The 27,609-nt window shown below is 41.2% G+C and overlaps 1 protein-coding gene across 2 annotated transcripts in view; it reads left to right on the forward strand.

Moving 5' to 3' along the window:
• Positions 1-27,609, forward strand: part of LOC121167169 (serine/threonine-protein kinase 38) — a 41,321-nt gene extending 13,712 nt beyond the window's left edge. For both annotated transcript variants that reach the window (XM_040996555.1, XM_040996556.1), the window contains exons 3-14: positions 1,833-1,884; positions 2,711-2,833; positions 4,748-4,831; positions 8,557-8,680; positions 11,170-11,324; positions 15,318-15,420; positions 16,470-16,531; positions 22,662-22,779; positions 23,815-23,938; positions 24,113-24,208; positions 25,112-25,206; positions 25,668-27,609. In XM_040996555.1, the coding sequence (XP_040852489.1) occupies positions 1,833-1,884; positions 2,711-2,833; positions 4,748-4,831; positions 8,557-8,680; positions 11,170-11,324; positions 15,318-15,420; positions 16,470-16,531; positions 22,662-22,779; positions 23,815-23,938; positions 24,113-24,208; positions 25,112-25,206; positions 25,668-25,798 (1,267 nt within the window). In that variant the 3' untranslated portion in view covers positions 25,799-27,609. The remainder of the gene's footprint in view (positions 1-1,832; positions 1,885-2,710; positions 2,834-4,747; positions 4,832-8,556; positions 8,681-11,169; positions 11,325-15,317; positions 15,421-16,469; positions 16,532-22,661; positions 22,780-23,814; positions 23,939-24,112; positions 24,209-25,111; positions 25,207-25,667) is intronic.

The following is a 27,609-nucleotide window of genomic DNA, read 5'->3' on the forward strand; positions in this document are numbered from 1 at the left end:
TGGCTCCTGGCTTCGAATCTGTGCAGCACCAGCTTTTGCATCCACTCAAGGAGAGAATCAATGGATGGAAGATATTCCTCTCTGTCTCTCCTCTTCTGTATATCTCACTTTCCAATAAAAATAAAATACATCTTAAAAAAAAAGAACCCAGACCTGGAACTCGCAGGAGGAAGTAGCAGAAGTGACTGCAAACAAAGAGCCATGTCCCAATCACAATAAGTAAAATTAAATTGTAGAGTTGTGGGTAACAGTGTTTAGAAACCTGCACCAAGGAGAAGAATCTGCAGAATCTGCTAACTAGAAGTACAATGACCAAGAGGAAAAGAGGAGACAAAGGCACAACGAATATTACTGAGGACTGCTGCCATCCTGCAGAACTCTCGAGGGCCTGGAAAAACAGGAACCGCCACCACAACCGGCACACACACACTGAATGAACGATTGAACGAAAAGCCAAACAAAAAGAGGGCAAACGAACAGAAAGGCAAACGAAAAAGGAAGGCGAACAAAAAGATTTATTGCTGAAAGCGGGCTGCTTATATACAGTTCTCCACCAATCACTTCTCTTCTTGGGTCCACTTGGTGCCACGTGATAGGCCAGTAGCAACGACATAATCGCAGCGGGGATATTAGCCTATCCCTGTGACTTCCTGTTTGCCTACTGGTGGGACAAATCCTGCCTCCTGGCCCTCGGCCAGCTGCCATCTTGTGACCACCTATCATACGCGTGGGGTCATCATACACTGGGGTCATCATACACGTGGGGTCAGCTGCTCCCCACAGAGGACTTCAATGCAAAGGAGTAAAACCCTTTGCCAACCTCAGTTACCTGAGGAAGACATTGAGAAAATGGGGGATACAGAATTCAAAACACTTGTTTAAAAGTTTCTTATCAGCAACAGGAAGTACATGATTTAGGAATTCAAGAAATTTAAGGATTATGTCACTCAGGAAGTGAATCAAGTGAAAACTGATATATTAGAAATGAAGAATACAGTGGAGCAAATTAAAAAGTACAGTGGAAGTCTCCAAAATAGAATGGATGAAGAAGAAAGAATCTCAGAATTGGAAAATATTTCCTGTCACCAGGAAGAAACAAAAAGCTGGAAGCAGAGCTGGGTCAAGCTAAAAAAAAAAAAAATGCAAGAATTGAAAGACACTATTAAAAGGCCAAATATAAGAGTTATGGGACTCCCAGAATTGCAGAAAGAGAAGCTGGGATTAAATTCAATGAAATAATAAGGGAAAATTTCCCTAATCTAGAGAAAGAATTGGGAAACAACATCCAGGAGGGGCACAGAACTCCCAACAGGGTTGACCAAAAGTGATCTTCACCACGACACATGATAATCAAACTCTCTTCAGTCGAACATAAGGAAAAAAATCCTTAAATGTGCACGTGAAAAAAATCAATTTGTATATAAAACAATGCCAGTTAAATTCATAGGAGAGCTCTCACAGGAAATTCTACAGGTCAGAAGATAATGGAGCGGTATATTCCAGATTCTGAAAATCTCAGGGCCTATGCAAATGTATCTTAAAAGGATGATAATAATAATAAAAGTAAAAAAAAAAATACAAGCTGTGTGGTGGTTAAGAAATAACTGAGGGAGGGAGAAGAAACATTGCATTTCAAATCAAGATTCATTGTTGCCTTGAAATCATTTTGAAATATAAACTCTTTAAAAATGTAGACCTGAGACTAGAACATTCTTTCACTTGTCTTAGCCATTGTAACTTATTTTTGTTTTTATGAGGCATTTTAGATTTACTATATGCATGTGGAGTTTTCAGAAAGCTGTTTTTTCATATCTTTTTTTTGTTTGTTTTAGACAAAAGAAACTAGAAAAAGTGATGGAAGAAGAGGGCCTGAAGGATGAAGAGGTAATTAATCCTGGAAAAATTTTTCTTCAAGTGCAGCCTGGCATGTTGTATCTTGTCCATTGAGTTAACTTGGGTGCTTAGGGGAAGGGTTTTGGCATGGAATAGAGGAATTTGAGAGGTGGCATGTTTCTGCAGTTGGGTGTTTGTTTCGAGGTAGGAGTTAATTGTTAAATATCCAGCAGAAAAAGGCCTTTTGGCACTTTGCAATAATTGATTAGATTTAGAGTTGCCAGAAATAATGAGAGCATTAATTAAATTTTGATGAAGAAAGATATAGCATTTCTGCAGCATTCATGAAAAGACTCTGCAGAAGTGGGACAAATTTCTGAAATCGTTATCTAAGTGAAATTTTGTCTTTAGGTCAGCCCTTGGGCCCAGTGCACACAGAAATGGTGGTGGGTAGAAATAACACTGCAAGGAGCACGAGACAGTGGGAATTCCTTGAGAAATGGAAACAAATCATGAAAGTCAGGACAGTGTTAGAAAAGAGCAAGTGCTTACTCGAATGGTAGTTACTGGGGTGCAGTGAACTACATGGAGTATGATACCTAGAGAGAGAAAAAAATCTTTCTGTTTTATGTAAAAAAGATTAAAGGGAAATGTTGATCCCTCCTCCAAGAGAAGTGCTAGAGGTGAATGTGTCAGATTCTTGGGGGAGGCACCCACCTGTTGAGTGTAACCCGACCTTCTGTTGTGCTTCCATGTGGGAAATGATCGTGCCTAGTTGAGTGTGGTCCTGTTTTCCAGCTCACTAAGTAAAAATGCGATCTGTTGCAGTTTTGGAGTTTCAGCCCCTGCTCTTCTCCCCCTCTCTGTTGAATATTAGAAACGACTCAGGCGATCAGCACATGCTCGAAAGGAAACTGAGTTTCTTCGTTTGAAGAGAACAAGGCTTGGATTGGAAGATTTTGAGTCCTTAAAAGTTATAGGCAGAGGAGCATTTGGTGAGGTAAAAACCACAGCTATTTGTCAAGTACAAAAGTACTATAGAGCTTCAAAAATTGTAACATAAGCTGGTAATAGTGGATATAAGCCAAATGTACGGAGTTAGGTGCATCAGGTTTGCCAGCCCCACATCCTAACCTCCTTGTCTGTCCTGTTTCTCTATGTCTACCTTCTTCTCCTGTCTCAGTTATCAATTTTGATTGGTACATTAAATATTGATCTAGAGGGAAAATTAAAAATTGGAAGGGAATCCATTTTTTTCCATTTTATTATTTTATGATACATTTCCATAGGCAGAAATATATTAATTTTTTAGCTAACACTTTTCTGTGGTAAGCATGACAGTAGCCTGTTTTTGTTTTGTTTTTTTTTTTTTTTCTTTTAGGATTTAATTTTGGGCTCAGAATAATCCTTACCTTTGTAAGTGCTGAGATCCCATATGGGTGCTGGTTCGTGTCCTGGCTGCTCTCCTTATCATCCAGATCCCTGCTTGTAGCCTGGGAAAGTGGTAGAAGATGGCCCAAAGCCTAGGGACCCTGTGCCCATGTGGAGACCCAGGAGAAACTCCTGACTCCTGGTTTTGGATCAGCTCAGCTCTAGCCATTGAGGCCATTTGGGAAGTGAAGCAGCAGATGAAAGATCTTTCTGTCTCTCTTCTCTGTAAATATGATCTACCTTTTCAATAAAAATAAATAAATCTTTTTTAAAAAAAGGTTTATTTTTATTGGAAAGACAGATTTACATAGGAGAGACAGAGAAAGTTTTTCCTTCCACTGATTCATTCCCCAGATGGCCTCAATGGCCAGAGCTGAGCCCATCTGAATTAGGAGCCAGCATTGCAAAGGTATATAACGCCCCATTGTCACATGTTGAGCACTAGATCGGAAGTTAAACCCAAGCGTTTCTGACCCTAAAGTTCTTGCTTTTCCTACTACCTTTATAGTAGCAAACCAGCATATGTCTACACCCTTATATTTTTTTCTGCCAGGCTGATATTACTCTAAAATGATGGTCCTTGGAAACAGAATTTGTAGAAAGATGTTACAGTATATATAGTCATAGAGAACTGAAAGTGTTTGCAGCTTGGTCCCTTCTGTTCTCACAAGTGAACTATGTTTAGCCACAAGGGCAGTCTGTTGAAGAAAAGTTGGATTAGCCCTTGCGAGATGATTTCCATTACTGAGAACACCCAAAGTGTGCAGCTTGCTGATGCAGTCATTGCATTGCCTTTGCAGAAAAGCAGCTCAGCGTTAGATACCTAGTGTAATGCCCAGACGTACAGGTGAATGAAAAGCTTGAACTCTCAGTGCTCAGAATCGTGATTGGTCTGTTGAAGGAGTGAAAGATACATTACTATCTCTATAGAAATTGTCTGGGGACAAATTGTCATGGGACTCCATTAAGAAAGACATGAGGGAAAGTGCAGGGAGAAGAAAACACACTTAAGAGGAGATGTGCAAGGGCTTGCCAAGGTTTGCTTTTGGTTTACAGGCCATCAACTTTGTTTGCATAGTAAAGTTGTCTGCTTTCTTTAAAAATATTGGACTTCCAGAGCTCCTTCCTGTGCATAAACTTTTATTTTAAATGTGGTAATCATTTGCTTAACTTTTCTGAGCTGTCTAGATTAGAGATGTCAGTGGTGTAATGAGTCCTGATAGTGTTTTTCTTTTTTAGTTAGATTGTAGGTCTGTTCGTTTAGAGAGCAAAGTTTGCTCAGATGTAGAAATATCTGGAGATGTTTCCAGCATGAATTTGTTGTGTCAATATATTTATTTTTGATCATTTTTCTGCTTTGTCACTGCTATCTGATTACATTAAAATTAAGTTGTCTTTTTTGGTTTACACATTCCTATACCACATGAAAGCATTACCTGACAGTGTTAATGTTTGACTTGGCATTTCTTTGGTGACTTTTTAGGTGCGGCTTGTTCAGAAGAAAGATACGGGACACGTGTATGCAATGAAAATACTCCGTAAAGCAGATATGCTTGAAAAAGAGCAGGTAAGGCACAGTTTGGGGTGGTACTTTCAGTTAGCCTCCTAAAGTCATTCTTTTTGTTTAGTTAAAAATATGCATTGTATTCATTTTCCTTAGCTTTTTTATGTGTTATATTATACATATATTATTGCCTTTTTTCTTATATAAAGAAGCAGTCACATACTTAAAAGCAGAAATAATGCCTGTAGGTTACATATTATATGGTAAAAGTTGAAAGCCAATTAGAGAAACAACTGCTAGTAGCATCTTCTGATTGGTTATGTTCTTGTCTTGAGAGCCTTTCCTTGAGGACATAGTTGGTGTGGCAACATGTTTTTCACCAAATGCTAAGAAACGGGAATTGTGCAAATACCCCAAAGGTTACGTCTAAGAATTTAGTCTAAACAGTGTTATAATGTACTGTATACTGTACACTCACCTTGCAGTTGTGTCTTCTGAGGAACTCACCATTATTTGAGAGACTACCAGTCCTCCATTTCTGAATGGACTTCTTTAATATAATGCAAATGGCAAAGCAATGCAAATTCTTCTTTAGTGATTAAGAATGCATTTTAATACCCAAACCAACTTTGCAAATAGAGCTGCAAAATGCATAAGTACTTAATGCAAAGTAAATAGTCTTAAAATATGCAGGGTATTTTAAAAAAGGGAATGTGGACTTTGTGTAAATCTAAGCTAGTTGGCTATTTAAGAGCAGATGGCTGTGGGTGTGACTGCAAATACCCTATGGAGGAGTGGATGTAACAGCTGTGCTCAGGAGTAACAGCCCCCAGCTTTCGTCACACTTCTTGAGAGGAAGTGTGGTCATTGTCTTAGTGACACCTCAAGTTTTCAAGTTCACATGACCCAGAAGGGATAGACTCCAGAAATTTCAGCAGAGAATTTCAGACCCTGTTCTGTAAATCCTCAGGTGCTATAGGTTATACTAACCCCAGCCTTAATTCACAATACATAGTAGCCCTGTTTGTGTATGAATTTGCAGACACTGATAGAATTTGAATTGAGAAGGAAAATAAAAAGCTTCTATATTGGTTGGTCAATATAGTTACTTCATGATTTAATTTTATTCTTACAAGACACATTTTCTACAGTTTCAACCAAGACTAAGAACCTGTCAAAGTAATTAGTAGTCAGAATAAAATTATACAAAGAAGTACATATTATGACTTTCAGGGTTATTCCACCTGGTCCATGCCAGGTACCCAGTGTGGTGACAGAGGTTGATCCAAACATGTTGTATAAAAACCTTTTCTTAGAACATGCCCTCTCCAAAATTAGTGTCTTAAATTTCCAATGGAAATGTCTTTGCGTTTTAAATAATTTATGCATTAAACTGTGCACTAACTTAATTGCTTAGTACATCTTAGGTAATAGGTTTAGTTTCCCAGGTTTGATCTCGTAAGAGGCCTCTTAAGGTCGCTGGGCACAGACTATCTGCAGTGGCCATCTTGAAGATGCATGCAGCCAGTGTGTGCTAGGTGAAAACTAGAAGTAGACTGTGCAAATCCATCAGCATTTTTGGATATGACTAATGAGTTTTAGATTCAGTCCTCTTTTTTTTTTTTTGAAGATTATTAATTTTCATTTGGAAAGACAGATTTACAGAGAGAAGGAGAGACAGAAAGTTCTCTCCGCTGGTTCACTTTCCAAATGGCTGCAATGGCCAGAGCTGAGCCCATCTGAAGCCAGGAGCCAGGAGCTTCTTCTGGGTCTCCCACACAGATGCAGAGTCCAAGGCTTTGGGCCATCCTCTACTGCTTTCCCAGGTCACAAGCAGGGAGCTGAAAGGGAATTGGAGCAGCTGGTATACAAGAACCAGCACCCATATGGGATGCCTGTACTTGTAAGGGGAAGATTAGCCAATTGAGCTGTCATGATGTTTCTGAGCTTAACTTTTTAGTTATAGGTGCCTTATTCAGAGGAACAGTTGTGTTTTTTGTTTGCTTCTTTTGAATTGATTAGAAATTACAGCTACTTCAGGATGATTAATATCCACACAGTAGAAATTTTTACTACCTGGAGATACTTAAAGGATAACATACCAGCATTTAGCTGGTTTCTGATGTGTATCTTCCAGTGCAAAAAGAAAACCTTGCATTGTGATGCCAGTATACAGTTTTGATAGAACAAAAACTGACTTTTACTTTCTATATGCTTAGGTTGACAGCTAGCACTCTCATCTCATTAAATATTTGTGGAATGAGATAAATTCAGCTTAAATGCAGCTGACTTCAGTTCTAGATCCTGAGGTTGCTTCAGTCTCAGGAGCAGGGTGAGATGTGCTGGTGTTGTTAGTGGCCTTCTCACAAGGTGTCGTCGGCATTCTGTCCGCCACCGTGAGTTACAGCTGTGGTGGTAGTGTTTTCCCTCCTCTGTGGCTCCCTGCCTTAACAGGGGCCAGGGGAAACGGGCAGGTAAACCTGCCTGATAGCGATCGAGAGTTGGCCTTAACTACAGAGAACCAAGCAGCATGAGTTTTCTAAAAGCTTTGTTTCTGTATTAAGATCAGGTAAAAACAAACGCCTCCCTCGGCTTTGTAGTTTCATAGCACTGTGTTTTACCACCCTGTGGTATTTTTTTCCCACCTCCATACTATTAGTACTGATAACAATGAAGCTATTAAAAAATTCCTCAAAGAACAATCTTAGTAGAGACTGAAAACTCAAATCTAAACTGAAATGCGTCCTGACCCTGGAGTTAGCATGGAAGGATCTAGCTAGTTAGTTGAGACAGGAGAGAGGCTGGAGCGTGTGTCCACGTGGGAGAAGGTAGAAGAGTGTGTGGTCTGGTGGAAGCGAGCAATCAGAACATTGTCTCAAACAAAACAACCCGGACTCAGTTTGCTAGCGGGGTTGTTGTTTTCTTAACCTTGGTACACATTTTACTTCAGATCATGCTGTAAAAACTCTAAGACCATGGAGTAATAAGAACTCTGAGACCAAAACTTCTATTCAAGGATTTGACTTGTTCTTACTGGATTTAGATCTAATAGAACCCAACTTTGGATCTTGTGACACTTCATGAAAGTGGAGGGCTAGAAATTGGCAATATTGCATTGCAGTTATATTTACTATTGTATATTTAAAGCAAATAAGGTAAATTTGACAGTGACACTTTATTTCAACAAAGTACTTTTACCAGTTCTTCTTGACCTCATGTTACTGGGACTCCTTAGCTACATGTACTTTGGTAAAAGTTGGAGGTGTCATTGATTGGAATCTGTTCACTTTCTTAAGTGTTCTTATGTTTCAATTCGGTAAGAACTGAGTGAGCACATACTGTATTCATGATAGTGCTGTGACTTCACGGTGTTCTGGAATTGTCCACCAGAGATAGCATTGTCACTGCAGATCTAAGGGAAGGACTTGTTTAGGAAGTCTTATCTGGGTGGCTTATGTTCTATTGTAAATTATTATTAGAACAAAAATGTATATCAAAGAGCGATGGTCTCAGCTAATCAGAGGTTGAGTGAGAGCACTATTACAGTTGCTGTTTGCATTACAGCCATTTATTTTGCCACTTTGGAAAGCCTTTCATCACTCAAGTTTGCATCACAGTACCTTAAAGTCATATGTCAATTTTGAGCTAGTAGGTTTACCTAAGTAGAAATTAGATCTTTTGCATCATCACAGTTAAATACTCAAAACAGTATTTAAGTTGTTTAAACAAGTATACAATCTACTAAAGCAGAGCAAGGCTTGTCATTAATCAAATGCATATACCTCCAGGTTGGCCACATTCGTGCGGAGCGTGACATTCTAGTGGAGGCAGACAGTTTGTGGGTTGTGAAAATGTTCTATAGTTTTCAGGATAAGCTAAACCTCTACCTAATCATGGAGTTCCTGCCTGGAGGTAATTACATGACGATGAAAGGTCATTTTTTTCCTTTTTGTTCTGTGGTTTCTCTTTCTCTCTTGCCTCAACAATTAACCCTCCTTTCTGCTTTTAATTGTGCTCACTAAGTTGCTTTCTATATCTTTTTTTAGGTCTGTAAGGAGGTCAGTAACCTGTCTTGTGCTGGGGTGCATTTCTGCAATCTTAGTGCCATGAAAGTAACTGTTTCATTCATTCTCATGATTTCAGATGGACATTTTTCTGTTTTCTTTTCAAAAATACAAAGGAATATACTAGGTAGCTCTGCTTGTTCTCTTATCAGTGAAAATTGTATATAAAAGTTATCCAAATGACAAAATTGAATGAGTAACATTGTTTGCTTCGATTTTTCATTTTCTTTTTCTATGACTTATACTCAGAAGGAGTGACTTTCTCCTTACCTTTGGTAAGGTTGGTAGTTAGTTTCAAGTTTCACTCCTGAGACTGCACATCTGTTCTAAGGAACTCTGTTTCTTAGTGAGCAGATGAACTGAAAGTAAACTCTTGGGGAAAATTTTTTTTTTTAATTTTCATTTTTGTTCTTAACAAAGCAGAAATATTTATGGCATAATATTTTGGTCTTTGGCAGCCCTTAGTTTAGATTTAGAGTCATCAGTAATTCACAAAGTCAGATAATAATCTGGTTGAATGAGGTTTTTTGTTTTTTGAACTTGAGAGTCAGAGAAAGATGGAGAGAAGTAGCTCTCATCTGCTGGCTCACTGCCTGAAGACCTATAGCAGTTGAAGCTGGCTGGACTGGACAGAGACTCTGCACTTGGAACTTAATCTAGATCTCCTATGTGGAGGCCAGAGCCCAGTGACCTGAGCTGTGGCCTCTCCCTCCCAGGGTCTGCATTAATACAGAGTTGAAGGCAGGAGGGAGACCTGGTGTTGAACCCAGGCACTCTGATGTGGGAGGTTGATGTCTTAATGCTCTGCTGAACACCCACTCCTAGAGAGAACTTTTAAAGTAATGCCAGTTCTTGACTAGGAGTAAGAACCAGCGTGGGCACCAGCCCCTTGCCTTATGTCTCCTCATTGTTTCCCTGCATTGACTTCTGTTGCTTCCTGTGGCTCCTGGACCCAGCCCTGTGCACTCAGTAGGGCTGGCCTGAGCTGGCTGATCTTTTGGACAAACTTTCACAGGTGAGGCCATTGGCTACTCTCCTGAGCCACGGAGCGAAGGCCACACAGCTTAGAGTTGGCCTGAGTGCACTGTCCCCTGGTGGGCTTCCATACTCAGTAATGGCCAGGGGAGATTAGGGAATTAGGATTTTCAAGTCTTAGGGTCAAAAAGAGCAGTTAATAAATGTTGCAGTTTTTGCTTGAGGGAAAAAAAAAATTCACTTTTGTCTAAGAATAAAAAAGTAAATTTATAAATGAAATTTAAAAGGAAACATGATTACTAAAATCAGAGGTTACTTTTTCTTTACCCTGTTTTCTAACAAGTGGCTTTTGTATGGGATCTAAACTGAATCTTTCCTATTTCACTTGACTTTCTGAAATTACTTATAAATGTTTGCTTTTGTGTAACTGTTGAATTAGGATCTGAATTGTTTTCTGCCACTTTATGTTATTGGTGTTAAGCAGAAATAAAGTTTGACTTTACTGAAAACTAAAGCAGTTACCCTTTAAATCTAAAATCCTGATAATTTTGTTTTGAAAGTTATATAAAAGCTGTTGGCACACATTTCACTGCTTGTAATAAACACTAGAGAGAAAATCTCTGATTTTGAGAGGTGTTCAATGTATACATTCTCTTTTAAAAAGATTTATTTTTATTTGAAAGATTTACAGAGTGAAGTAGAGACTCAGAGAGAAAGATCTTCTATCTACTGATTCAATAGTGGGAGCTGATTTGGAGCTTCCTCTGGGTCTCCCACATGGGCTGCAGGGTCCCAAGGTTAGGGCCTTTGCTTCTTTCCCAGGCCACAGGCAGGGAGCTTGATGGGAAGTGGAGTAGCTGGGACACTGGTGCCCTAATGGGCTGCTGGCGCTTATAGGTGGAGGATTAGCCGTCTGATGATTGCGCTGGGTCCCCTTGTATTCTTTTTATCACATATTCCAAAAGAGCAATATTTTTAGTTTGTTTTTAGTTTTATTTATTTATTTATTTTTTTGTTAGCTAGTTCTTTGCTACCTAAACCCCACTTTTTTTGTATGTCTTAGTGTTTTATAAATAGAAGTTGGGAAGTTTGTTTTCAACCTTCCTAAGTGTTTGCATTATTATTTGCTATTTCAGCCTCTCTGTTAACCTTGGTAGTGTAACCAATGTGGAGGTGCCATTTGGATCTAGATGAAGAAAAGTTTGCAAATATTTTTGTGCAAAGTGAATCAGTACAGGTGTGTTTAGCTGCCATGTTGGCATGTAAGGATGACATATCTAAAGACTAATGCTTAACTCCTGTGTTTGTATGTTTGCATGCGTGCGTGTTTGTGTGTGTGGTGGCTTTGTATCTCATTTCCAGGAGACATGATGACTTTGCTAATGAAAAAAGACACTCTGACAGAAGAGGAGACGCAGTTTTATATAGCAGAAACAGTGCTGGCCATAGACTCCATTCACCAACTGGGATTCATCCACAGAGACATCAAACCAGACAACCTTCTCCTGGACAGCAAGGTACCCAGGCTGGGGGTGGGCAGCCTGACCACATGTGCTCACTGACCTGGCAGCTTCTGCTTTGGCAGACCTGCACAGGGTGTTATGGTGCAGGCGCAGTGATTGGCCTGATGTGCCTTCCCTTTCTCTGTTTTTCTTTTCTTTCTTTCTTTCTTTCTTTTTTTTTTTTTTTTTTGTCTATTCTATCATTTGATTGAACAATTAAAAGTAAAGGATGTTTTTGAAAATGAAAAACGAAGTTAGTTATTTTCTAATAAAACCAAAGGTAGTCATCTTCTAGCATAAAATTAACTAGAGTACTGATGCATTACTACCCAGAACCCCTCTGTTGGGTGACCTCATCAGTCAATGAAGAAACCAGCCAGAACCAGGAAGTAAGGCAGAGAGAATAGTGACAACAGAAACCTTTCACAGAGCTGAGGTCTCAAATCATAATACCCCGTGCTTGCTTGCTTGTTTGCTTGAAGTGCATGCTGTTGTTTCAGGATACACTTTTTTTCTTTTAAGATTTATTTATTTATTAGAATGGCAGCATTATAGAGAGGGCTGAGGCAGAAGATCTCCCATCTGCTATTTTTCTCCCTACATGTCCACAAAAGCCAGGGCTGGGCTAAGCCAAAATCAGGAGGCAGAAACTTCGTATAGTTTCCCATGTGGTGCTGGGACCCGAGTGCTTGGCCCACTTACATTGCTTTCCAGGGCACAGTAGCAGAGAATTGGATCATAGGTGGAGCAGCTGGGGATTGACCAGGTGCTCTTATGGGATGCCAGCACTGCAGGTAGCAGCTTAACTCACTGTGCCACAGTACCAACCCCTACCATCTGCTTTTAAAGAAGAGTCCTGCTCAGATGTTTAGTGTCCTGTTTATATTTATCTTTAGATATATAAGATTAATTCCTAGACTCACATAGTAAATTAGAAAGGAATCCCTGAGCTGCTAAGTAAATAGCTAGATTGCCCTTGGCATATCTTATTGCCTTTTGAGCTCCATCGTTCTTACAGAGTTGGCTTGGAAGAGCTCTAAATTTCTAGAATGTTATGGCCTGTTATGCAGAATTGTTGGCCAAATTTTTAAATAGAAAAGTAAATCTAATCCAGATTGTTTTTCTTTCTTGCTGTCTTTTGAAGACCTCATTGCTGTCTTTGGAAAATCTGAAGTGTTTTGTTTTTTCTTGAAACCATTATATGTTTCAAGAGGGTTGATGCAATTTTATCAACACTGAAAGATTACTATTTTTTATAATTTGATGCCTTTCTGTTTGTGTCAATATTTTACATGAAGTTAGCATCCTGAAAGTAAACTCTACTTTTAAAATGTTAATGCTGCTTTATTGTAGTGTGTGTCCCTTAGATAGTAACTCATTCTTTATGATTTTATGATCTTTGTTATGAATCTTACATTGTGTGATGTTAATAGATCAACTCCTACTTTAAAAAATGTTTTTGTGTACACACACGGATAAATACGCATATAATTTTCACATGAAGCAAGTATGGCACAATTAAAAATTGCTAGATCTATATGTGCTTACTGAACTTTATTTTTCTGTATTATTTGCAATACTCTAAAATAAAAGATAAATTAATGTTATAGAAAATATTTCCCAAGACCATTAAGTTCATCTATAAAAGATTTATTTATTTATTTGGATGAATTACACAGAGAAAGAGACACAAAGATCTGCCATTCTCTCATTTCCTCCCCAGATAGTTGCAGTGACCAGGACTAAGCTAGCTGAAGTCAGGAGCTCCTTCTAGGTCTCCCATGTGGCTGACAGGGTGCAAATACGTGGCCTGTCTTCTACTGTTTTTCCCAGGCCAGGGAGCTGGATTGGAAGCAGAGTAGTACCTGTAAATACATATTTTATTTAATTGGAAGACAGAGTTAAAGAGAAAGGCAGAGGCAGAGAGAGAAGTCTTCCATCTAATGATTCACCCCCGAAGTGGCCGCAGTGGCCTGGGACTGAGCCAGGCCGAAGCCAGGAGCTTTATCTGGGTCTCCCACGTCAGTACAAGGACCCAAGGACTTGGGCCATCTTATGCTTTCCCAGATACATTAATGAGGAGCTGGATAGAAAGTGGAGTGGAAAAGCTGGGACTTGAACTGGTTCCCGTATGGGATACTGGCACTGCAGGTGGTGGCTTAAGCCACTATACCATAGCACTGGCTCCCCATACATATTTTTAATAAATCACTGCCCCCACCTTGTGTGGTTTTTGGATTTAGATGCCCTGCTCCTGGTTTAGTTGTCCTCTGTAGTCTAAATTCAGATCCAGCAAACATACTGAAGGCCAAGGGTTGGAAACTCATAGCTGGTGACTCAGATTTGCCCTCTCTGATATGCCAGCTCAGACTTAGAGTAAAACATCTCACAGACTCATTTGCATGTTTAGTGACATAGATTGAAGTAGTGAAAAATGCAGAAGTGTGTTGAGTTCCTGCTGTGGCTTCAGAATAGTTGAAGAATTCTCTATAAGTCTAGACTTGAATAGCATTTACTTCAAGTACTGCTTTTTAAGATATTTCTTTTCTTAGGGTGTTTAGGCAAAGCGTATAATCCTGATAACTATAAATTAAACTGTTTTCCTGGCTGGTTTTGTGTTTTCAAATCAGAAGAAGATACTAAGTTAATAGGCTGAAAGCAGTTCTTGCTGGCTGTTTACTTGCTGTAGGTAAACATCCCCCCTACCACACATACACACACAACCCCAAACTTAGTAGGAGAAAGATAATGAACCTGACCGCTTGAGCAGGGCTCGCGTAGCCTCGTGCTCTGGGATGTGTGTACGTTGAAGTCTGAGCATGCCCTGAACGAAGGTGGTGGTGCTGAAGAATCACAGGTACCAGTCACTGGGGCCTTGACCTTTGCCACCCACAACTAACTGTGACCTTGAGCAGGCATTTCCCTGAATATCACAATTCCCTGTTCTACTTTTAATTTCATCTTCCAGTCTACAATCCCAAGAATATCTGCTGCTTTTTATTAAGGGCAAATTATGTGTCAGACATTACACTAGGAGCCAAAAAGATCTCACATGTTCTTTTTCTAGAAGATATTAGAGGGGGTTGGAGAAGAAAAATAATCCTGGCTTGGGGGCGGGGGAGTGGGAGGCCTGGGTTGATTGCTGCCTTTGGTTCTGCTGTTTTACCAGCAGCAAGGCATTTAATTTCTCGGTACGTGATGTGCAGTTTGAGAGTTCCAAATGAGCTAACACAAGTAATACCTTGCTCATGGTGCATGGCTCAAAGGAGGTATGAGTTGATTTCCTTGGTGACAATTCATAATGAGAGACTTATCAGTGCAATATGGTGTGAGAACATTTATTAAGAACTGTATTTGTTCATTTTGTCTTTGAAATAGTTTAGTCATTAGAATTTGTCTCTGTGAAATCAAGAGGAGAAAAATCTGCAGAAACAAACATTTGTTCATTTACTCGCCATTTAGGAACATGCATCGGGTGGGAATGTAGGCCCCTCTGTAGGAGTATGCTTTATCTCTGTTACTTGAGAGCAAAGGATTGAAAATGCAGGGAGGCATTCAGTATTAGGGGAATGGCTAGGTAAGTAATGGTGTACTCAGACAGTTGACTGTGGTGGACATTTTAAATGATAATATGGAATTCTATGTAGAAAAAGAAATATTTGAGTTTAGTAAGGAAGTAGTGAAATTATTTATAGATGTTGTGGAGGATTCAGCTGTTTTTCAAAGTTTACATTTAGATAAAAAAAGATGCATATGAAAACAAATAATTTTCTTGATTGTAGAATTTGGGATGATCTGTTAAAATTTTATTTGTGACATTATATATGTGCATGTGTGTGTGTGTTTGTTTCTTTTTTTCCTTGCTATGACATATTTTTACCTCTAATGAAATTTTTAAAAAGTAGCATGGCTCTACATATTTGATGAATACTGACTGGAAGGTTTGGAAGATAACATTCTGTTCCACATCCGGGAACGCTCACTCACCTTGCCGTTTTTTCCCCACAGGGCCATGTGAAACTCTCTGACTTTGGCCTTTGCACAGGACTGAAAAAAGCACACAGGACAGAATTTTATAGGAATCTGAACCACAGCCTCCCCAGTGATTTCAGTAAGTGTGAACAGTAGTATTGGCTTGTTCCCCCTTAAGTGAGCCTGAAGAGCTGTTTTCTTGATGACTGTGTTATGTAGGACAGCTAGGGAAGTCTCACAACAGGAGTCCTCAGGGAATGAAAATACCTCCCAAGGTATGCTTGTGAGTTGTATTGTCTGGTGAGGCAGGGTAAGTGTCACCAGATGTGCTATGGCAAATGTTGAAAAGAGCCTTTTTCACGGCACTCCTGGGATGATTTACTAGATGTGAATGTAGGGGAAGCAAGTAGAAGCAGTGAAGGAAAAAGGGAAAGGGCTACAACTGTCTCTGCCCCATGTGTCCCCACTGCTCCTCCTTGTCTCATTCCCATCTTCCTTCCTTTACAGAGACAGAGAGATCTCTTAACTGCTGGTTCCTTCCCCAGATGCTCACTACAGCTGAGCTGGGCCAGGCTGAAGCAGTGAGCTGGGAACTCAGTCCACGTGGGTGCAGGGTCCCAAGGCCTGGGGCCATCCTTGACTGCTTTCCCAGGCCACAAGCAGGGAGCCCGATGGCTGTCGGGATCCCAGGAGTGTGCAAGGAGAGGACTTTAGCTGCTAGGCCACCACGCCAGACCTTGGAATATTATTTTTAAAATAGCTCCTTCCACTCACCCACTTTCGGATCATTGAAAATCATGTACTGAAGTTAAGAGTTCATCCCAGGAAAGTTAACAGCAAGGAGCTGTTCTTAGAAATTGGGTGATGCTTTTGAGAAATTGTGAATGCTTTAGGTTCACTTCAGGATCTTTGCTTCCAGTTGAGATGTAATTGCAAGTAAGGCTTGTGTCCTCTTAGGCCATTTGGCCAACATGGAAGTGGCGTATGCAGCCATCACTGTGGATTCTTATAGTTAATGCTTTAGAATCTCAGATTGGTCTTGGCACTAGGAAATGTGTCATCTAGAGTTTTTAAAGTATGGATAAAAGAGCGAGACTTGAGAATTTCAGTATGACTTAAACCAGAGCCTGAAAGAGCAGTAAACATTCCTGTCTGAACTTGGTTAGAGCTTGCTTTCTGTGCTCGCAGCGTTCCAGAATATGAATTCCAAGAGGAAAGCAGAAACCTGGAAAAGAAATAGACGTCAGCTGGTAAGTAGTGTCTGTAGACTTTGAAATGCCACAGACCAAGTGTGAATATGTTTTTTTTTAAAGCACTGAAATTTACATTTGATAAATACTTGCTTATAGCCATTGCTTTTTAGATTAAATAGAATACCGTGTTTATGTTGGAAACACCAAACGGGTCCATCACCGTAGGTTGTTTTGGTTATGACGCTTCCAAAGCGTGACAGGTCTGACCTTTCAGGTTGGTAATAGTATTTTTTTTTTTCCTGTTTCACGTGTATTCCCAGTGTTTTGTGGTGGTAAAAGGGTGGTATGGGTAGTATTTAAGCTGCAGGGCTCACAGAGAAACTGTATCCAAGTTCTACTTGTAACTTTCAGGCAATACTTCTCAAATCCTAAGAAATGTGATGCACATCAAGAAGGCTAGATTTCATCTGCCCCACTCCTTCGTTATGATGGAAGAGAGTATTTGCTAATAAAAATTGGAGAAAAATATAAGGAAAATATTTATTACTTATTACTTATTTATAAAATAAGTAAACCTTATAAAAATTTGGATGGATATATATACCGAATTATGTCCCACAAATTTAAAAATAAGTAAGCGTATGTATTTAAAATTATTGTGTTAGTGTGTTGGAAGTTACTTAAAAGGTACAAATTCGCCAGTAAGCTACTACTGTCTAGGTAAGCACTTATCCATAACAATAGTTGCTGACTTTCTACAGACCTGAGGTATAATGTACATGTTTTAAGTCAGAAGATGTATTGTCTAGAAATGTCATTTCTGCTTATCTGCATGGGCAGATAATTTGACAGGTTTGCCAAATGTTGTATTTTATTTTATTTATTTATTTATTTATTTATTTTTAAAGTTTTATTTATTTTTTATTGGAAAGTCAGATATACAGAGAGGAGGAGAGACAGAGAGGAAAATCTTCCGTCCAATGATTCACTCCCCAAGCGGCCTCAATGGCTGGAGCTGAGCCAATCTGAAGCCAGGAGCCAGGAACTTCCTCCAGGTCTCCCACACGGGTGCAAGGTCCCAAGGCTTTGGGCCGTCCTCGACTGCTTTCCCAGGCCACAAGCAGGGAGCTGGATGGGAAGTGGGGCTGCCAGGATTAGAACTGGCACCCATATGGGATCCCAGCGCGTTCAAGGTGAGGACTTTAGCCGCTAGGCCACATTGCTGGGCCCTAAATGTTGTATTTTAGCCAGGCGTCTTAATAAAATACTGATTTATAATTCTCTGTCAGTATCTTTAATAACCTACATAGGTCACTGGTAAGTCTGTGTTAGTCATTTATAAATATGGAAGCCTGTGGAATTACTTAAGTAAGACTTTTTTTTTAGTAGATTTTTTTTTTTTAATTGGAAAGGCAGATTTTACAGAGAAGGAGAGAGAGAGAGAAGGATCTTCCATCCATTGGTTCACTCCCCAAATGCCGACAACGGTCAGAGCCAAGAGCCAGAAGTTTCTTCTGGGTCTCCCACATAGGTGCAGGGTCCCAAGGCTTTGGGCTGTTCTCCACTGCTTTCCCAGGCCGCAAGCAGAGAGCTGGATGGGAAGCATGGCTGCCGGGATTAGAACCAGCACCCATATGGGATCCTGGCGTGTTCAAAGTGAGGACTTTAGCCACTAGGCTACAGCACCGGGCCCTGGATCAGTAGTTCTTAACTGAGGCTATACATCTGAGTCATGGGGGAACAGAGATTTTTGTTCAGGTGGTCTAGGGTATGATATGAAGAGCTGAGTATTCAAAGACTTGGGGTGCTTGGGGTGATTGCTCTGTGCAATGGGTGTTCGGGTTCTCTGCTGAATAGACTGTCGTGATAGCCCCTACAATGTTGGGATGCTGTTTTGGAAGCTAATGAAAGGTAAGATAGCTCTGTGATACTTTTTTGTTTTTGAAAGCAATCCCAGGTTTAATCTGGGGTTGCTCTGCTGCCACTGACTTTAGGAGTACCCCAGATTGTCTTCCTCCTTTGAGGCAAGCTTTGTGCTCTTTGTCATGTACCAAAGAGGCCAGACTTATTAGGAACCACTCCTGTGTCTTCATAATGAAGGAAATTTCACAATTCCATATTTGGAATTAAGTAACATACTTTAGAAAGTATTTGAGAATCTGAGTAAACTTGGAAATCCTGATGCTGTAACTAAGGTTCTTGATTTTTTTTGTCCTAGCCACAATAGAAATGGGGAAATGTATATTATTTTCTTTTCATAACTTGAGTAAAACCATTTTTAAGTCTTCAGAATGCAATTTCCATGTTACGTTTTTCCTTTTATAAGTCATCACATTTAGCAGGTATCCAGTAGAAGCATGGTGCTAGTTAATGTTTACCATAAACACCGTCCTTGGCTAAGCCTGGTGTATTACTTTATTGTATTACAGGAAAAAAGTGGGGACTTCAGGTTTTACTCCTTGGCTATTTGCTGTAAAGTTTTAACTTAAGAGGTCCCAGTAACCCTCTGCCTCAGTAACAGATTAGGTAATAAGTATGCAACTACTTGAAATCATCAGACCACAAATAGGAAGAGATGGTGTAGTTACAGACGTCTGTTCCTTATTTTCTCTTTTTTTTTTTTTCAAAGATATATTTGTTTTATTTTGGAAGGTAGAGTTACAGAGAAAGAGAGAGACAGAGATCTTTCATCAGCTGTTTCACTCTCAGATGGCTACAATGGCCAGAACTGGGTTGTGTGAAGCCAGGAACCAGGAGCTTCTTCCCAGTCTCCCATGTGGGTGCAGGGAACCCAAGGATTTGGGCAAGGATTTGCTTTCCCAGACACATTAGTAGGGAGCTGGATTGGAAGTGGAGCTGCTGGGACTCCAACTAGTGCCTAAATGAGAGGCTGGTGCAATAGGTGGAAGCTTAACTCACAATGCCATGGTGTAAGACCCAAGTTACTTTATCTTTGGGGTAGAGTTTATAAAAGAGTATAGGAAATTAAGTTGCCTTTTTCCTGTAAAACACTTCCAATTAAACTGTAAGGCTAGAACATCCTGTAGTTGGAATGATGATTGGCACCCGACAGAACTTGTCTGAATTGCAACTCTAAGTGATGCTGTCCGTACTCACACCACAGAAGCAGGGTGCAGATTTATGAGCAGCAGTTGGCGGTGCTCCAGTAGGAAGCGGGCTGTCCAAGAGTGGAAGGGCCCCACTGCTCCCACACTGCGGTGTGGCGGTGCAGTGCGGGGAGCTCCTGCAGCAGGACTCCGTTGCCAAGGGATTGCATCACTCTGCGCGCAGATTTGAGCCTCGTCTTGGCTGTGCTTTATAAATCCAAGAGGTTTTGTCTTAAACACTTAACTATCTTGAAGAAATTATTTTCCTGCAACAAAAGATTTCAGGTTTTGTAATAGAAATATTTGAACAAATGAGATTTACTTAGTGTTCTTTGCTGGAATAAATCTAATCTCTGCATTAAAGGATATCTGTAGTCTTGTGTGAATGATAATAATGAAACTAGCTATGCCTTTTGAGAGGTCCAATCCATGTTAGACTTGAAAGTTAAAATACCTGCTAGCATTTTTGTTATTAAATATTTGTATTTTTTTTTTTAAAAGCTATGATTATCTATGTGGAAAAATTGGATCCCTACCCTACAGTATATAGAAAAAGCAATTTTGGGTGGAAAACAAAATTTTACAAATGTCAGAAGGGTTATATTTTTATGATGTTTGAGTAAGGAAAGGATTTATTAAATAAGATACAAGTACAAATAATGAAACAAAAACCTGATTTGTCTTTCTACTTTAATGGAAAAACAGCCTTTTCTGTATCAAAGACATAAGGAAATAGACAATCCATATGGCCCAGCTCCTGTGGGATTGCATGCCAGAGCTCACATGAATACCCTTCAGTGTGGCAGTTCCACCTTCCCGATATGCGCTGGAGACCTCCCTGCACGTGTGTACCAGGAGACTTGCAGATGAATGCCAGTTGCCTCTCCATAATAGCACCGGAAAATCCCAGTTTCCATGCGCAGGAGATGGTTACATTCTGGCAGAGAACATAGAAGTGACAGGAATGGAGCTGCAGCTACCTGTGACGACATGGATGAGTTCTAGAAGCAGAATGTTGAGAGGAAACAGATGGTGCATAGAATGATGGTGCTTTACCGAGTCCAAACACAAAGCTGGTTACAATTTCCATTAAAGATCCTTGTGGCAAATTTAAATCGACTTTTTAAAGGAGCAGAATGATGCCAATGAAAGCCTGCCTAGTCACAGGGAGAAGAGGTGGGGCCGCAGGGTGGCAGGTGCACGTGTGGTCTTCACTTGAGGCTTGGCTCTCCAGTGAATTTGTTGGCACACCTTTGCACTGCTGTGTGTCATAGTTGATAATTCAGCTTGTATGTATGTGATAGATCTGTCTTGATATGTGACACATATTACTTCACTTAAAAAGCTGCAGTAAAAACAGTAAGCCTCAGACTGGGAGAAGGTATTTGTAACATGTAAAATTTCAAAGGATCAGTGTCCTGTATTCACAAAAACTTCCTGTGAATCAGTCAGAAAAAAACACAACTGAAAAAACTTAGGGGCAAAGGACCTGAAAAGGCCAAGATAGCTCGCATGAGAACATGTGCACGGCCTTATTAGAAATAAGGGAAGTACACATTCAAGCAGGTGGATCCCTTTTCATGTTCATCACATTGGTGACAGCATTAAAATTGGACGGATCTAAGTGTTGGTACAGTGTGGAGTACCACCAGGAGCGCATCCCTGTCTGCCTGATCTGAGTGAGGACACTCTGGAGTACAGCTGGGGAGATGCTTATGACCCAGGAGGCAGCAACGCTGCTGCAGTGCAGGCTCCAGCATGTGCCCAGCACATCTCTGGCATAGCATCAAGGAGTTATTACAGGAATGCTGGCTCAGGAGCCAGGATGCAGTGGTGGTGCTGCAGTGCAGGCTCCAGCACGTGCCCAGCACATCTCTGGCATAGCATCAAGGAGTTATTACAGGAATGCTGGCTCAGGAATCGTCAGTGATGTTGAAAACAACATCAGTAGACAAGAACAAATGTGATTTATATAATGAAATAGTGCGCAGCCAAAAAAAAAAATAAGTAGGTCCACATGAATAAATCTTAAAACCTTATTGATGAGTGTAAGAAGCCAGTAGCATTGAAGGATGCTGAGAGGATGAAGCCCTCTGTTTACATTAATCTGTAAAATATGCAATGTTATATATGGTCATGTTTGTACAAGAACAATGTAGCAACTTTAGGATAGTTATGGCAGTTGAAAGGGCTGAAGGAGGTAACATGGGTCAGATTCTTCAGCATCTTGGTGGCTTTGCTTCTTTTTAAGGAATCAATGATCTGAAACAAGTATGGGAGATTATTAACCTCCTTACTACAAGTATTGGATATAAGGTGTGTTGTCTGTGGTTTTCTCTTTGTGCTTATACTAATTTTTAATAAATATTTTTACAAGACTACACAGTTGTAATGTTTATTTGTAAAGCCATAATATTCAAAGCACCTAGTTAGAATTTTTGTGTGATCAGCCCCCAGGTGTTGAGTGGGTTGGAAGGCTTTGACTGAACTTCCTCATGGTATTTTGCAGTCTAATATATTCAAGAAAAAGAATTTAGAACGTGTTCTTCTAACAGTTGTTTGTAGGCATGACCAAGTTTGGTATATAAACCTTCGGCCTACAGAATATGGCTAGATTTTTAAAGTACAGCTTCCCCTTATGATCGTCTTAAGCAGTATATACATAGTAGAAAAAGAGATTATTTGGAGCAAGATCTGCCTCTTAACTGATTCTGAGCCCTTGAGCAAAAGCCTTTATGGTTGTTGTATTCTTTTATCTGCAAAGTTGTGTTATAAGGTTCTTCTTGTAGAAGTGTAGAACCTGGTATTTGCTGGATGTTCAGTGAATCATAGATATCGTTAACAGTGAATTATGAGCTGTAGATGTGTTTAGAACATGTCTCCCACCTCATAACAAAATTCTGTTGTTTATTTTGGACAGTGATCTAACAAATGAAGCTTTCCATTAGGCTGCTGGGAAGTTCTGTGTATTTAGCTTGGGGCTCGCTGCAGGCGGGTTTTGTAGCTTTCAGTCACAAGAACAGAACTCTGGGCACTTTCCTGCCTGGTTTGGCCTCCCTGATGTATGATACGTGTTTCAGGCCTTCTCCACAGTAGGCACTCCTGACTACATTGCTCCCGAGGTGTTCATGCAGACCGGGTACAACAAGCTCTGTGATTGGTGGTCGCTTGGGGTGATCATGTATGAGATGCTCATCGGTAAGTTGCATGCTTTCCGAGGACTTTTTCTGTGCTTCCAGATAGGATTGCTACACTGACACTGGACTCTGTGTCAGTCGGGGCTGGTCTGCACACTCGTCCTCTGTCTTTCACAGTTGAGTTTTCCTGGGGAGCTGGCTCTTCCAGTCACACATGTCCCACACTGTCTTGAGGCTCACTGACATCCTGCAGTCGCTTTGCTGATCGTTTTACAATTTTCTTTCTTCTGTGTTTTCATCGTCTCCATGTGGCAGCTCTCTAGTTACCAGCCTGTAGTAACCAGCCATCCTGTACAGAGAGCTTTAACTGGGCACTGCCTCACTCTTCTAACTCACCTATCTCTGGCTCTCAAAGCCGTCATTGCATGGAAACCCCTGGCCTCTGTCTCTCATTTGGATGGTATGTCTCTCCTATTTGGGGGGGCATATCTATGGAGGTAGCCATCTACTGTTGAGTACTGGAGCAGAGAGTGTATTCCGAGCCCCATGGATGCCTGGGTGTGAAGTCTGCCTGGCTGTGCCATCTTTGACAGGTACTGGACTGATGACTGTGTAGACACATCTGCTGTGTGGAGGGCAATGGGGTAATAGGGTACGTGTTTATCCTCTTCCCTGTGGTTTTCAAAAAGAGGCGCAGTAGTTGCTTTTAAAAGCTTACACTTGTTTCTTGTTCAGCTTGCTTGGTGCTTTACCACTTTGAGGATATTCCTAGGATGGAGTCCTTTATTATTGATGTTTTGGAGGGTGGAACATGGTGGTCACCACGTCTGCATTCCTGCTGAGGTCCACCTTTCTTCCCCAGCTCCAGCTGTCAGCTGGCTTCCCAGTGCTGCCAAAGGCACCTAGGAACTTGGGGAAAATGGAAAATGGACTTAGATGGTTTCTGGGATGAGTGGAAATCCTGTCCATGGCATTGAAGAATGGACATAGAGAGGTATCCAGTATTCATTGAAGTCATAGAAATCATACTGGGAGTAATGTCACTCAAATGGAAAGTTCTAGGCGTAAGATCTCCGAGGTTCCTTTTTCATTACAGGCTACCCACCTTTCTGTTCTGAGACCCCTCAAGAGACATATAAGAAGGTGATGAACTGGAAAGAAACCTTAACTTTTCCTCCAGAAGTTCCCATCTCTGAGAAAGCCAAGGACCTAATTCTGAGGTACCCGAGAGCATTGCGATCACCCACCCAGGCATTTTTAGTGTTAAATTTTATCTCGCGTTTGTGCCCCTTACTTTCTCCTATTCCTCTTCTTGAGAAAGAGAAAAAGGTGATTCCTTTCCACTTTCTGAAGAGAGTGCGTAAGGTTTGCTGAAAGGCCTCTGTCTCTTCCAGATTCTGCTGTGAATGGGAACATAGAATTGGAGCTCCAGGAGTTGAGGAAATCAAATGTAACTCTTTTTTTGAAGGCGTTGACTGGGAACATATCAGGTATACTCATGTAAAAACTGGGTTATTTCAGAAACTCTGTAGTTTGCTTCATTCCAGTTTGGAAGGAGCATCATTGGCAACCCAAATAAGGGAAGATTAGCTTCGTAGGAATGGCAGGTCTTTTTCCAGACTCTCAATAGTGGTGAAGATTTGGCGTCAAGCTCCCTGTTGCCATATCCTGTGAGATAGATTGAATTCAGTGGTTCTATACAAAGTGAGGTGACCTTTGGGTCCTGTAGTGAAGGGAACGTCTCAGAAGCATGTTGCCCCTTCTTTTACTGAGAACTCAGCCAACTTGCCAGTACTGAGAACAAGCCCTGCCCACGGTGTAAAAACTACCACATGGAGACAAAGGGCAGTGGGGTGGGAGGGGGCAGGAGCAGTTGTTACAGTGCTATGCATGGCCGTTAGCCCCAGACCTCCTTCGTCGCACTTGCTGATTGCTAACCAGAAGGTGAAGAAGTTACTGATTTTACCACTGTGTTCTGACTTTCTGACTTGTGATTTTTACTTGTCCCTCTCCTGGCCATCCCACCAAAGGCTAACTCCAGGAGGGGAAGAGCAGAACCTGACACTGGGAGCCACCAAGAGGTTCTGTGTCCCTTTTTCACACAGTTAGACAGGGCAGGCTCTCCATGGAGAGAGCATGCATAACTCTGAGTTGTACTTTCCCATTATTGCTGTTTCTACGTGGGAATGATTGATTGACATGTATTGTGATTTACTTGCTTGGAGATAGTCAGGTAGCTTGATTGGTCCTTCCAGGCTTTTCAGAGAAAAGAGACCTTGCCTGCCAGTGAGTAGTCAGCCCCTATCGGAGCTGGGATCTTTTTGGAGGAAAGGCTTGATTCGTTTGACCCGTACGATACTAACCTTCATAATCTTGGCGTCTGTTCTTGGCAGAGAGAGACCTGCTGCAATCTCTATTGAAATCAAAAGCATTGATGATACCTCAAATTTCGACGAGTTTCCAGAATCTGATATTCTTAAACCAACAGGTAATACCACCACTGCCTTATAAGCGCATTAGTCGCCCCTCAGTTTGAGGGAGATGTTTACATATCAGGGCAGAGGATATGGAAGGGAAGTTCAATTCTGCAGACTCTGTTATGTTTTTCAGTGTTCACGCTGGCTAGCAGTGAGAGCTTGTTGAACTGAATATCAGCTCCATGTGTAGACTGTTCAGCTGAGCCTGGAAATCTGAGCGCTCCTTTTCTTTTCTTGTTTATTTAACTAAAGATTAGGTAGCACAAAGTGACAGAAATGAAAAGATAAAAACTTCAAAGATTTGTGAGCAAGTTTGAGATTCAAAGGACATAGATAAGCAAATATAGACAAGTCACAGAGAGAGGAGAATCACCTTTCCCAGTAGACTGTGGTGTGTCCTTCACCATGTCCTGTCTTCGGTACTGAGTAGAATGAAGTGCTGAATCAACTCTCACATCTATTTCTTCCCCAGTGGCCACAAGTAACCACCCTGAGAGTGACTATAAGAACAAAGACTGGGTCTTTATCAATTATACCTACAAGCGCTTTGAGGGCCTCACCGCAAGGGGAGCAATCCCGTCCTACATGAAAGCAGCGAAGTAGTGCTGTGGTCACGGAGTCCTGGCCGGCCCAGAGCTCTGGGTGCACGTCGTGGTTTTCCTCTCCTGGTCTGGAAAAAGCTCCTGGGAAGTTTCTGAAACCCATCAGTATATTGTAGTAAAGTCTCCTGAAATGTGATACAAGTGGATCTTCTCCCGGATGCATCTGAAAACAAAGACAAAACATTTCTACGCCATCAGCCATAAGCAGCTGCTCTGCTTCACAGAAGCCTCATGAGCCAATCTGTTCAGGTGTTTAGAAGAATTTTCCTGAGTTTTCCTAAGTTCATCAGAATGAAGGGGAAACAGGCCATCATCCAGCATGATTGAGAGAATAACGTATTCTCACCAAATATCAGCCAATCCTGTGATGTCGTAATGATGCTATTTGCCAAGCCCACCAAGTATTTCTTCTCTGTCTAGCTAAAAGTCCCACAGTCCTAAGGAAATGCAGCAATAATACACATCTCCACAGCCAGCGCTCTGGCTGAAGGTGATCCGCCGTCCTGAGGGCTGGTGATGGTGGCTTCTCCCTGAACCTCGGCCTAGGGCCAGTGGCTTTTTCTGGCCTCCATTCATGGTGCACTTTATTCATGGTACTAGGATAAAGACCTTGAACCCAGTTGTAGCTCCCGTCCATCCAGAATACTCATACTGCCTTTCTGGATGTCAGCAGGGGTGCACAGCTTGAGCTGCTGTTGCTCTTACGAGGACCATCCAGCCATCAGGCATTGCCAAGGAGCCCGGATCATAGGGGAGCTCTCATTTTCTCTTTTCTCTTCATGATCCTATTGGAAAATCCCTAAGACAGGTGTTGCCGTGGACCAGCTCTATGTGCACACGCTCCCCTCAGGAACCCAGGGTATTCCTGGGCACACAGGAGGGAGAGCCCAGGTGAAGCAGGTGCTCCTGCTCCCATGATGTCTTCAGAACCTCTCTGGATGTGGTGGGGGAACAGCCCATGGCGGGTCCTACAGAGTCCCTCCTACAGCCCAGGCAGTCCTCTGTCTTCCTGTTGGGTGTTTCTCTCCCAACAGGAATCAGCCATTTTGCCTTGGAATCATGATGACAAAGTTTTCCTTTGCAGATGCCTTCCTGGGGGTGGGGAGTTAGTCCTCCCCCCTCCAGGGCTACCCGCAACCTGGGTCGAGCAGACTTCTCCGTTGTGTTCTCAGGCGAGACCCTCTGACCTTCCTACCAAGTGCCTTCTCTTTCACAGCTGCCACCACCTTTAGAGGACTCTAGCTGTGTCAGAAAAATGTGGAGGCTCCATGTTAATGCATTTTTACTTAAAAAGGTTTGATAATTTGTTGAAGCATCATTTGCACCTCTGTGGTAAGTTTGCCTGTCACACAGCATCCTGGTCAAGTTACAACCGGACAACTGCTTTCTGTCCATCTTGAGGTTGTAAAAAGTAGCTTTGAAAGGAAAGTGTGTCCTAGCTTAGCCACTCAGAAGAGAACAGTGGGATAGCCAGAGTCACAGCTGTAAGAGAAATTGCTTTAGGTTTTAATGTCTTAGAGGAAAAGAAAAGAATGTTAGTGAAGTCAGCTCTGGATGAAGGTGTTTGCCCCTTAGTCTTTCATGCATAGTCTGTTGGCAAAAAGGAAGTAAGTGCGATTCCTCTGTCACTTCTTTATTACCAAGTATTTGGGTCTTGACCCCTGTGTGTTTTTGTAACAGTGTGTGGTAAGCACGAAAAAGAGAAGTAGTGACAAGAGTGTAGTAGAGTCTGTGTGTGTGGAGTGGCAGAGGATGATTTGTTTTGGGAAATACCCACATTTTAAACTTTGAAACTTATGAATAAATGGTGTG

Source organism: Ochotona curzoniae, unplaced genomic scaffold (assembly GCF_017591425.1).
Source record: "Ochotona curzoniae isolate NIBS_2020 unplaced genomic scaffold, NIBS_Ocur_1.0 patch342, whole genome shotgun sequence".
Lineage (NCBI taxonomy): Eukaryota > Metazoa > Chordata > Mammalia > Lagomorpha > Ochotonidae > Ochotona > Ochotona curzoniae.